Genomic DNA, 13198 nt, shown 5'->3' on the forward strand with positions numbered 1-13198 from the left:
GTTGGGTCTGTCCAAGTATACCTTGGTCTTAGGGACACTCACCATGAGCCTGCTTTTCTGGTTTTCCTGTATGGTGTCATGAAAGATCGTTAGGTGCTGCTCTTTACATGTCTTGCAAGGTCGTCTGAGGGTGCAAGCATTAGCTTTGTGGGATCGTCCAGCTTTTTTTTCTCCGTCCTTTAAACCACTTGACAATCTGTCCTGTGTTACGCTTCTTGAACTCTTTACATGAGTTGAGAAAGGGTTCTTTATTGTCACAGTGGGGACAGTATGGCTTGGGTTTGGATTTCTCCTTGGATTGAGCAGGCTCCTTGGGGTTTGGATCTCCACTTGCGTTGAAAAAGATTTAAGCAGATTTCTCCTTCTGTCTCGTGAAGGCATGGTGGTCTTTCTTGAATGGCTTAGGCATATCACATTGACAGAGGGCTGCGGCTCTGCTTAATATGCGCTTAGCCTGGGATTTCTTCTGCAACCAGGCTGCCAAGTTGTGCAGGGTGTACGTCTGGTCCGTGCCAGTCCTGAGGATGCCGCGATCGAAGCAGTACTCAATTAATTCATCCCGGTAGCTCTGTGGCATCTTGCTCAAGAGCCGGTCGATGTTGGATCCAATCTGAGCTCATAGCCGTTCTGCCCCTCAAGGGTCCTGAGCATGCCTACCAGAGTGGATAGACAGTACTGACCGTACTTGTCCTGCAGGGCTTGTAAGGCAGCAGTGTAAGGTCTCGTGTTGTGCATGTATGCCTTAGTGAGCTGGACTGCACTCTGTAGTTTCAGGTGGGCCATGAGCACTTGATACTTATATATGATGAGGCAATCAGCTTATCCGTGCCAGGTGGCGGAGCAGGCTCCGGGTAGGGTGCCATCTGTCCCGGGGCAGGATAATGTGCATCTGGACTGGGATAGGGCACGTTCAAACCTGGATGGAAGACTGGTGTTGCTGGAACTGGATAAGGCATGCTTTGTCCCGCAGGTAAGTAGGGTTCACCTGGAACAGGGTATGGTGTAAATCCTGGTGCAGGATGTGTCGATGGTGCTGACGGAGATGGTAGCATCGCGACTAGCTCTTAGAAAACTTTGCAGTATTTCGTTTTCTATGTACTATTTTTTACATTATTAGCTCAGGAAATGTTTTGTGTCATTACATACAGCTGGGAAGAACTATTGGATATTAGAGCGGCGGTAACTCACCAGGACTACCAGCATTATGACCAGGAATACGACTTCCTTGGAGCAGATCCTTTGTTCACTCTCCCCAGAGCAATTGAAATCATTCAGGAGGCCGACCCCAAACATCATCGGTGGAGGAGAGGCACTCGTTCGAATTAGGAGGCGCGCACACCACCCACCGCTTCCGAGTATATTACTCGCTAATGTTCATTCTTTGGATAAGAAAGCTGATGACCTTAGAGCAAAGATTTCTTTCCAGGGAGACATCGAGGCCTGTAACATACTTTGTTTCACGGAAACATGGCTCTCTCGGGATACTCTGTCGGAGTCAGTAAAGCCAGCAGGATTCTCAGTACATCGCGCAGACAGGAATAAATATCTCTCTGGGAAGCAGAAGGGCAAGGGGGGGAGGTGTTTCAAGATGGTATAATTCTAGGAACAAACAGGAACTCAAGTCATTTTGTTCACCCGACCTAGAATACCTCACAATTAAATGCCGACCATATTATCTCCCAAGAGAATTCTCCTCCATCGTCTCGCCACGGCCGTTTACATCCCACCTCAAGCCGAAACCTCGACGGCCCTCAAAGAACTTCCCTGGACTTTATGCAAATCGGTAACCACATATCCCGAGGCTGCATTTATTATAGCTGGGTATTTTAACAACGCAAATCTGAGGACTAGGCTGCCAAAATTCTATCAAGATATTGACTGTTCTACTCGCGCTACTAAGACTCTCGACCATTGTTATTCAAACTTCCGGGATGCTTACAAGGCCCTCCCCCGCCCTCCTTTCGGCAAACCTGACCACGACTCCATCTTGCTCCTCCCATCCTATAGGCAGAAACTCAAACAGGAAGTGCCTGTGCTTTGTACTTTTCAACGCTGGTCTGACCGATCAGAATCCACGCTTCAGAATTGTTTTGATCACGTGGACTGGGATATGTTCCGGGTAGCGTGCAAAATTCATCTAGATGCATACACGGATACGGTGACTGAGTTCATAAGGAAGTGTATAGGAGATGTAGTACCCACTGTGACTATTAAAACCTACCCTAACCAGAAACCGTGGATAGATGGTAGCATTCACGCGAAACTGAAAGCATGAACCACCGCATTTAACAATGGCAAGGTGACTGGTAATATGGCAGAATATAAACAGTGTAGTTATTCACTCCGCAAGGCAATCAAACAAGCTAAACGTCAGTATAGAGATAAAGTGAGTCATAAATCAACGGCTTAGACACAAGACGTATGTGGCAGGGTCTCAGACAATCACAGACTACAAAAAGAAAACCAGTCACGTCGCCGAGACTGACGTTTTGCTTCTGGACTGGCTAAATACATTCTTTGCAAGCTTTGAGGATAACACAGGGCCACCGACGCGGCCCGCTACTAAGGACTGTGGGCTAACATGAGTAAAACTTTTAAACGTGTTAACCCTCACAAGGCTGCCGGTCCAGATGGCATCCCCAGCCACATCCTCAGAGCATGCGCAGACCAGGTGGCTGGTGTGGTTACAGGCATATTCAGTCTCTCCATATCCCAGTCTGCTGTCCCCACAAGTTTCAAGATGGCCACCATTGTTCCTGTACCCAAGAAGGCGAAGGTAACTGAACTTAATGACTATCGCCCCGTAGCACTCACCTCTGTCATCGTAAAGTGCTTTGAGAATCTAGTCAAGGATCATAATCACCTCTACCTTACCTGCCACCCGAGACCCATTTCAATTAGCTTACTGCCCCAATAAATCCACAGATGATGCAATCGCCATCACTTTGCACACTGCCCTCTCCCATCTGGACAAGAGGAATACCTATGTAAAAATTCTGTTTATTGACTATAGCTCAGCATTCAACACCATAGTACCCTCCAAGCTCCACTCAAAAACATTATTTTGGTATTTTTTAAATTAATCCCAGAGATGTGGACTCGAGTCACGTGACTTGGTCCCGAGTCGCTAATTTTGCAACTTGAGACTTAACATGGCAAAAATAAAAATACTTAAGTCGACCTCGACTTATGACTCAGGACTGAAATTTTACTTGAGCTGTAACACTCAAGAGACTAGAGAGACTTGGATTTCCCCCTCCCAAAAGAGCAGCACCACCTTCCTCTCCTGTTAAATTCTGTTATTACACCGTAAACAATTCCGTTGCTCAAAGTGGAGAATCGCATATGGGAAATTATCATTAAATTATGTTCTTAGCGCCACAGTGCCGGCAGGTGCGGAAACGCAAGGGGAAAAATAGAGCACTCTCACTCAATGCTTGTCACTTGAAAATATGCGCTCTGAGCAAGAGTTTATGTGAGTGTTTATTCTCAGTTCACCACAGACCTCACAACGTGCATGTAGTGGGCGCGGAGAAAACACTTGATTCTAACGGGATATTTCACAATGTCAGTCGAACGGTAGCTGATTATCAACACTATCTGTAAATCATCATTTGGATGGCATTTGTATGAGTAATGATGATTCAAAAACTTGGGGACTTGACTTGAGACACTGAAGTTAGGACTTGGTCCCATCTCTGATTAGTCCATGGTTGAGGGAAGGGAAAACCTAGTTCACGTGACGGGCCATAGTCCGGTGCCCCGGGGCTCAGCATAATCGAATCTGCCAATTCCCATCTGTAAAACCATGATGGATGTGGCTAAGGGGAAAAAATAAGCATTTCTATAAACGTTTACTGTCCTCCAAGCAGGCCCAGTCCTGGCCATTCTCTTTCCCTAGGCGAGACAAAATAAATACCCCCCCTCTAGGGGCGCCACCCGGCAACCCACTTGGGCGAGCCTGAAGGGCCGGCCAAGACATGGGCGCTGGACAAGCCGGCTGGGGCATAGAAGCCCGACGAGCTGGCAGAGGTGTGGGAGCCTGGCGAGCCGGCTGAAGCGTGAAAGCCTGACAATCCGGCTGAGGCGTGAAAGCCTGACAATATGAAGAGTTAATGCTTTACACAGGATGGTTGATGTGCATTGATGACGACCATCCATGAAAAAATGATAATATAAAAGACTTGGTACACTTGACATTGTATTAAATATACTTTTTATTTCTTGAAATAGGCAAGGTAATTAGCTAAATCAATTGTACTCTATACATTGTGTCTGTAGTCACTTCAGAACAGAAACATTCCAATTAATTGTAGTGGAGTGTAAAAAGCATGACACGTTGAAAATGCATCAAAAACATAATAAAAAAAATAGACCAACTAATTGTTTCTCTATTCCCCCTAGTTTGTGAGAATCAGGCAAAATTTATGCAAAAGCTTACTAAGGACTTTACCACGTATTTACTTTCCATGCAATACCTAGGCTACTCATTTCAGGAAATGTAAAAATACACATTCATTAGTTGGAATATTGTGATTATATGTTTACTGTCTGCTACTCTGTTATATGTGTTCTTGTTTGGAAATGGACTAATGTGACACACTCATTCTATAATTATAATACAGTAATCATGGAACCTAAATCCTTCCACCGCTTGAACGTTTTAGTGCTTTGGACATGCAAGTATACTGTCTTGTCTTCATTCATTTATATTGAAGAGAGAGCAAGGGCATTTGCTATCCCATGCTGTAAATACTACAGTACACCACTGATAATGGATGCTAAATGCATGCATGAGACAAAATAATTGCATTGCTGAATATTCAAGCAGCTTTTAGTGCAAAATACATTTCCCCCACGAAAAGATATGGTGGACCAAATCTTTAGAAAAAAGGTCAACCAATTGGAAGTTCTTCAAAAGTAAATGCTTTAGTTTCATTTTATTGCTCCCATAGCTTCAGGACAAACATATGCTACCACGAACATTTCAATTGCACCCCATCCTTTAATCTATTCCTTAATAAATAAAAATACATTTACATATTTGTACATGTCTTTCCTATAAGATTTTATTCATGTGCATTTACTATGAGAGCAGAATACATTGGAAAACAATGTGATTGATTTTATGTTGAGAATGAGCAGAGTGAGGCTACATAAAGCTACTGATTTGATTTTTGGATTTAGTTATAGGCACAATATCATCTATATTTCCAGTGCCTATGGATAAGCTAACATTATATCGCTCCATGTGCTACATAACATGTAATACTATGTATGCATAATCATTTAGTAAAATAAACTGCAATCTAAAACAAAGTCTGAAGTATATGGACAATGCCTTTATCATACAGCTACTTGTGGTTCAAATAAGCAGTGCAAAAAAAAGAAACATACTACGGTGAAAATAAGTGTTCTGCCTTGTAAACCTACCAAAATCACACTTGCCTGTCAGAGGTCTGAATCAAAGCTACCATGCAACGAAAACAATCTGTCATGCAAATCATTTCAGGAGGAAAACTACAAGATACTTCACATATTGCAATGCAATTAAGAGAGAATGAAACCCTGAGTCACACTTCAGAGAAGACAGGCAAAATGAAAATAAGAGATCTTGCTCTATGGCCTTGGAGGTCCTGGGTCTGAGACTGGCCTATGGAGTCCTGTGTTGGGAGATGAGTCTGATAGTGGAGAGGAGTCCTCAATAGGAAGAAAGAGAGATTTGGAATGCTGATGCCCTGCAGGTTTGTTCTGTGTGTGTCTTTGTACAAGCAGTACTGTAAGGCTGTCCTCTATGGGTGAATCATCCATGTAAGCCAAGCCTGACAGCGAGTCTTTGGATTCCTGATGACTCCTCTCCAAGTTGAGTTCAGGACTCTGATAATGTAAAAGAAATAACAGCAAACACACACACACACATTTCAACGTAAGTGTGTGCTTTGACCATTAGAAAGTGCCTCAGAACCCTTGGAGCTGGTCATCACTTTTCAAAAATGATATCCATTCCGTGTTTAAAAAGTCTTAGTCCTTGATTTCCATTGTCTGTTTGTTCTGTGGAAATCAACAGTTCAGTACGTACTTGTGATGACGAATGGCTGAAGCAATGGCTGCTGGTCAAAGCAGCAATTGGCTGGACCCTAACAGCTGGCCTTTGATAGTCTGGACTAGCAGTCACAGTGCTGTAGGCAGGAGGTCCCAGTGTGGACTGCCTCTGCAGGAGCTGCAGGATGGTCTGAATATCTGATGTCATCTGGGACTCCAGCCTGCAAACACAGAATGCAGAAAATGAACGGCTACTCTTGGTTATAGGGACTGGAGGATAATGGAAGACAAGTTCAACACCAATCAATAACCATACTGTCTCTAGGCTATCGTTGTTTTGTTTTTATTGTACAGTTGTGGTATGTGTCAAATTCTAGCACTAGGGGGCGCTTGTGATCTATGTTGACATTACAGGATCATCATGGTTGTCAATTAAATCAAAAGGCTTGGGAACATGTTCTATCGGCTCTCTATGTCTAATAGTCCTACTGATTCACTCTCTAGGAGTCATAATGAATATTCAGTAAGGGTGGGGTAACAATGTCTGGCTAACTCACATTCACACATTACCGGTAGTCATAATGGATGCATATCCTCCTGCTGCTATATATAGAGCATTATCTGTGGTAATGCTGATTAATCACTTTAATTGCCCTTAGCAGCCATCCGTCAATCAGAAATAGTACCATTATGCACATGCTTAGTAAAATGCCTTCATCATTTGTTCAGCAGGCCGTCACTCTTGACACATACGGGAAGACGGATTCTCTGCCATTCAAAAAGCAGACAACCTTGTTTCGTTTAGTGTAATATAAAGGGCTGTGTTGAGGAGACCAGCAATTAGCAATTATTTTAGCGCTGCTCCCCCCTTTGAACGATGGTCATTAGGCTACCGCTGAAATAGAGCCTGAATAGTGGAGACATGTTGCTAAAACCACACAAACGGTAGCTGCTAATGGTTGGGTAAAACCCAGGGTCAGAATGAGTGCACTGGATAATGTGAGTCTTTTTGGAGACAGAAAAATGTTCCACCCGGATGCAGGAGCCCTCCAATGCGTTGTCTCCTATTCTGTGATAATTCCTGCTAAAAATACTGTACCACCTGCTGTTTGACTGTCTACTCTTGGCAGCCTGCTGGCTGCAGGTGTGTTATCTCTCCACTCAACCTGTTTGTCTGCCTCAGGAAATAAAGGGGGTTCAAATGTACTGTACTAATGCATATGGAACAAGTAGTCCATTTACATGTAATGTTGACTTGGATGGAAATTAAGCTAGCTCGCTAGCCCGAGGCTAGTACTTTTCAGACCAGGCTAGTACTTTTCAGACCAGGCTAGTAGAAAATGTGCCAAACTAGCCCGAGATCCAGATGAAATGTTGTCTTTTCCATTATCACATAGCAGATTTCAGACCAGGCTACTTTTCAGACCAGGCTAGTAGAAAATGCGATCTACTAGTGCCCAAAATACTTATAGGAAAATGATACTCAAACTATATTTTGGTATTTGTTTCTTTAGTCCACTGTTGATACAGCCTCAATATGTTTTGCATGTCAACAATCAAGTTTTCAAGATATAGAACTTTCAAAATACAGAAAGTGTCACAGTATGATGCATTTTACAAATAGTAAAAGATAGTTTTTGAGTGTTATTTTCCTTTAAATTCCATCACTGGATGTTATCAAATTGAATTTGTATTTGCTAGAGTGTGTGTTGTCATTTTTTGCCTCCCTTCTGGCTCTCACATATTTTTATTGGTCTTTATAGCTGGAGTGAAGTTAGATGTTCATGAATGTTTGACATTACATTGTAGATGTCAGAGATGGCCAAAGGAGTGCAGTACAGTAGGTCTACCTGTTCAAGTGCTCTTCGAGCTGATCTAAGCGTTGCTCCACCTCTCCGTATGTGATTTCACTGGCATCGCCGTCCTCGCCCCTCAGGTCCTGCAATTGTGCTGACTCATCCAGGTAGTCTCGGGGCTTCTCGCAGACCCATTTGTCATTGCACAGATCTGGCAAGGGAGGGAAATACACATCCTTTATAAGCTCACATGTGGGTCAGAGCACAGGTGCCTGGTAATCACTAAACCATCCAACCATTGAAAATAGAACAACATTATTCTATTCATCTTTGGGTGAAAAAGCTTCTGTGTGTTGTTCCTTGTGTTTGTAATTTATTAGCCTAGCTAGTGTTTCAGGAGACAATGGTTTTCTATGTCGTGGTGGGACATTCGGGCTAACTCTGGTGTTATCTCTGCTAAACACACTGCTAATACGTGCTGTATACACTGATTAATTCTGGTGTGGGTAAGAGCAGCCTTTTTTTATGATTTGAAACAACTGACAGGCTGATAATGAACTTTAATCACGTTTATCTGTTGTAGCAGGAGCCTTTGGGATGCCCAGACTGAAATACACACTCCTCTTTCTGTGGTCTCTATTGTAAACACTAGGCCATTCATAGAACAATGTGAGCCAATTGGAATAGTCATCATCGCGAATTCTACGTATGACTTAGTCAGTGACACACACTGTTCTCTGTGTTGTAAAGACGTGTGGGTAACATTGATTTTCTCCATCAGAGCATGGAAATCAATTGCTGTTCTCCTACAGACAGTCATCTACAGTCACCTCAGGTAATGCTGTAGGCCTATTTCTTATAAGGTATTAACCTTCCGGGATGAGAACTAACTAGGACGTACCGTGCACATTTGGAGGGCGAGCATCTGTGCGAAAGCAGTGCAGGAGCTTTTCCTAAAGTCTCTAAAAAAGGATGCCTGTGACTTAAGCTGGTGAAAGAAACTGCTCCACTGAGACTCGTTTTGGTACACATTTCAGCTCCATGTACATGGCTCTACTCAGGGATTTACAGTGGGGTGGGATTTGATTGATAGGCCTATATTGTCTTTGTGTCTTCGCTCTTAGCCTCCTACACAGGTGCATTTACTGTCTCACTGTTTCTGGATACTTCGTCTTGGACCCGCCCACTGACATGGTGGGGTGTTTTTGGCTGTACAGTACGTGGTACTTTTCGTCACCATGTACCTGAGGCAATGACCAAATCAGAGCCCTATCTTAATAGAATGCCTGTGACAAGACACTGATGGGGGGGGGGATAAGTGGATGATGTTCTATGATCCTCTTAAAAGGGATGTTTTACAGCGGTGGCCATCTCCCAACTGATATGAAGTCATCCCTCTTAGAACTCAGGGGCCCAATCAATGACCTTAACAGCACGTGGCCCAGGGACCGTACAGGCCGTACCGTACAGCTCATTTGAAATCCGCTAATGAACTGCAGATCATTCTAGAAAGTAGTATGAGTAGAAAAATCTGACGATTAATGTGGGGACATTTAGTTCCCGTGCTCCAACAATAGACTTGGGTGTTAATGTGTGCGCACAGAAAGAGATACGATTGTATTGCTGCTCACCAATGTTATCGTCATAAGAGGGAGTTCTCTCCATGATGTCTCCAGGGGGATTGGAGTCGAGCCCCAGTGCAAGGTCTTCCACCGAGGGACACCCCTGGATGGCCGACCCCATGGACATCTGCTCCTCCTTCCCTGAGTGTTTCAGGTCAACTGAAGTTCTCTTTAGGCACAAGTAGGACTCCCTCTCCCTCCCGGAGTCATTTTCTGTTTCCTTGTTGCTTCCCCCTGTGGAATTGTAATCAAGACGAGGCAGTGGAACACACCGTGCTCTAGTATTACAGAGAGAAAGCACTGAACTCCTCTGGGACTGAGAGAGCTGCTCAGTGAAAAATGACAAGAGGAAGTGCTCGTGCAAAGTATGGATACAGAACTCGCCTTTAGTTGGATGTGGTGTGAAGGAGATCCTTCTTGTGATCTTTGTGCTCTTAACGTCTTCCTCTGGATCTGAGTCACTAGCGTGAGAATACGCGGCCTGCAACGATGGAAACATCTGAACATACAATCACTGAAACTAGGCCCATCTCGCTAATGTAATATCATACAAAAAATATGACATAATTTGCTACAGCAACATCTAATTAAAGCCACAATGTAACATCTCTATTTAATAGCGATGGCCGTGAGCATAGTAAATTAATACAAAGTTATGTCAATGTAGTCACATACCCTCAACATATACATTAACATAACGTCATAACGCATAACTGTCATCTTCATGCAATGACCTTTCCGAACATATAGTTAAGAAATACTTAAGAATACAGGGAGTGAGCTATATTTTTATAGATTATATAACGTTTTGTTTTACACAATCTCATATGGTAAATATTATATTTTTTTGTTATAGTCAGGCCTATTTCATTGTCAGAATATGCTACAGAATACTGTATGTTTATTGACCATACAGTTTCGACAGAGGACCCAACAGGCTAGTGTTATGACCATGTGCACTGTCTGACATACAAAAACATAAGCGCAACATGTAAAGTGTTGGTCCCATGTTTCATGAGCTGAAATAAACGATTTTCTTTACGCACAAAAAGCGTATTTCTCTCAAAATGTGTGCACAAATTTGTTTACATCCCTGTTAGCGAGCATTTCTCCTTTGCCAAGATAATCCACCTAATAGATGTGGCATATCAGGAAGCTGATTAAACAGTATGATCATTACACAGGTGTCCCTTGTGCTGGGGACAATAAAAGGCCACTCTAAAATGTGCAGTTTTCTCACACAACACAATGCAACAGATGTCTCAAGTTTTGAAGGAGCGTGCAATTGGCATGCTGACTGCAGGAATGTCCACCACAGCTGGTGCCAGATGATTGTATGTTTATTTCTCTACCATAAGCTGCCTCAACATGGTTTTAGAGAATTTGGCAGTACGTCCAGCATGCCTCACAACTGCAGACCAAGTGTAACCACGCCAGCCTAGGACCTCCACATCCGGCTTCTTCACCTGCAGAGCCACCCGGACAGCTGATGAAACTGTGGGTTTTTGCACAACCGAAGAATTTCTGCACACACTGTCAGAAACCGTCTCAGGGAAGCTCATCTGAGGGCTCGTTGTCCTCACCAGGGTCTTGACCTGACTGCAGTTTGGCGTCAATGGGAAAATGTTCACTTTCGATGGCCACTGGCACGCTGGAGAAGTGTGCTCTTCATGAATGAATCCCGGTTTCAACTGTACTGGGCAGGTGGCAGACAACGTGTATGGTGTCGTGTGGGCGAGCAGTTTACTGATGTCAACGTTGGGAACAGGGTGCCCCATGTTGGCGGTGGGATTATGGTATGGGCAGGCATAAACTACGGACAACTAACACAATTGCATTTTATCGATGGCAATTTGAATGCACAGAGATACCGTGATGAGATCCTGAGGCCCCTTGTAGTGCCATTCATCCACCACCATCACCTCATGTTTCAGCATGATAATGCACGGCCTGTACACAGTTCCTTGAAGCTGAAAATGTCCCAGTTCTTCCATGGCCTGCATACACACCAGACATGTCACCCATTGAGCATGTTTGGGATGCTCTGGATCGACAACGTGTTCCAGTTCCCTCCAATATCCAGCAACTTCGCACAGCCATTGAAGAGGAGTGGGACAACATTCCACAGGCCACAATCAACAGCCTGATCAACTCTATGTGAAGGAGATGTCACGCTGCATGAGGCAAATGGTGGGCACACCAGGTACTGACTGGTTTTCTGATCCACGCTCCTACCTTTTTTAAAGGTATCTGTGACCAACAGATGCATATCTGTGTTCTCAGTCATTTGAAATCCATAGATTAGGGCCTAAATAATTCATTTAAATTGACTGATTTCCTTATATGAACGGTTACTCAGTAAAATCTTTGAAATTGTTGCATGTTGCGTTTATGTTTTTGTTCAGCGTCGCTATACCTTGCCATTCTCATCTCGGAGATTGAACGTCAGCTCCAGATTTGTCAGGAAGAAATCGGCAAACTCAGGGTACATGTCAAGCACCTCTAAGAGATCATCTCTCTGTATGGTATGCAGGTCACAGTAACTCAGGGCTCTGACGTCCGCATTGGACTTTCCAGGTTTGGCGTACAGATGGATCATTTCTCCAAAGATGTCATTCTTTCCTGGTGAGTAGAGAGAGAGAGAGAGAGATTGTAGATGAGGTTAGGTTCTTCTTAGAAAGAATTATCAGGAGAATACACCAGACATCAGGAGAGCTGGTTGGAGTCTCAGCGACTAAAGGATGGTCATATAATCTCAGAAGATTAGGAGAATTGCTCTGTGTCTGTCTGTGTGTAGACTAATGGATTGGACTGGTGTAAGAGAAGGACGTCCTGTCTGGGTTTGCCTTTTGAGGATACGAAAAGTAGAGTGCCTATTCTGTCTGTCCAACCATCTGTTGTATATTTGTGTTAGTGTATCATACTACCTTCACCAAATGTCATAATGTAAACACTTTTAAATGGACATACATCCATAATTTCAAAGCTCCTTACATTGAATCACGTATCATTTCAAAGCCCATTTCATAGAGAATGTTAAAAACTGGACTATATGTAGTTACATGTGTAAGTCCGGTCCTGGAGTGTCTTAACAGAATTAAACCAAAAATATTTAGGCCTATTAGGGTGTGGTGCCTGGCCTTAAAGGGCATCTTAAGAGACCTTTCAGTGGTGTCAATTCTTAATAAATGTCAACCCCTGTGCAGCATTTTCTGTCAATGAGATGCAATAGGTTGGACTGCTGTGTGGCTTTAAGTGACTTATGAGGAGTGGTCTCTAGCCTTAGTGTTCCAACTCAGCAGGGACCAGACACCTCCAACATGGAAGCATACACATAGCTCTCACACCAGGGCTTTGTACCAGGGTTACAATAGAACAATAGTCTTCAATGGAATATTAGCATACAAACAATCGTCATTTTGGAGGGTTTTGGTTCTCAAAAGCATACATTATACATACAAAATGATTTCCCTATGGCTCATTGCCGTTTTACTTTCTTAAAAGTGTTCCCTGGGCAGATAGGCTCTAGTGGCAGAATTCATTTCATTGGCTTTTGGAAGGTTTCTGTGGTATATCAATGAATTGTTTCCAAATATGTGGATCTTTGAGATATGCATCTTCCAGTGTAATTCATATGATTGGTTTTGTATTACACAGCAGCTTTGGCCTGGTTCTGACCTTATTATGTCAGGTCTTTCATGTGATGAAAGATGCTCAATTTAATCTAGGCTTAGCCTG

The 13198-nt window shown here is 43.4% G+C and overlaps 1 protein-coding gene across 4 annotated transcripts in view; it reads right to left on the reverse strand.

The window, feature by feature from the left end:
- Nucleotides 1-4199: 4199 nt before the first annotated feature.
- LOC139538449 (voltage-gated inwardly rectifying potassium channel KCNH7-like) overlaps nucleotides 4200-13198 on the reverse strand; it is a 48081-nt gene continuing 39082 nt past the window's right edge. For 3 of the 4 annotated variants that reach the window (XM_071340512.1, XM_071340510.1, XM_071340509.1), the window contains 5 exons: nucleotides 11877-12082; nucleotides 9470-9941; nucleotides 7893-8049; nucleotides 6080-6263; nucleotides 4200-5877 (listed from right to left, as the gene is read on the reverse strand). In XM_071340512.1, the coding sequence (XP_071196613.1) occupies nucleotides 5620-5877; nucleotides 6080-6263; nucleotides 7893-8049; nucleotides 9470-9941; nucleotides 11877-12082 (1277 nt within the window). In that variant the 3' untranslated portion in view covers nucleotides 4200-5619. The remainder of the gene's footprint in view (nucleotides 5878-6079; nucleotides 6264-7892; nucleotides 8050-9469; nucleotides 9942-11876; nucleotides 12083-13198) is intronic. The other variant, XM_071340511.1, reaches the window with a different exon arrangement.

Source organism: Salvelinus alpinus, chromosome 14 (genome assembly GCF_045679555.1).
Source record: "Salvelinus alpinus chromosome 14, SLU_Salpinus.1, whole genome shotgun sequence".
Classification (NCBI taxonomy): domain Eukaryota; kingdom Metazoa; phylum Chordata; class Actinopteri; order Salmoniformes; family Salmonidae; genus Salvelinus; species Salvelinus alpinus.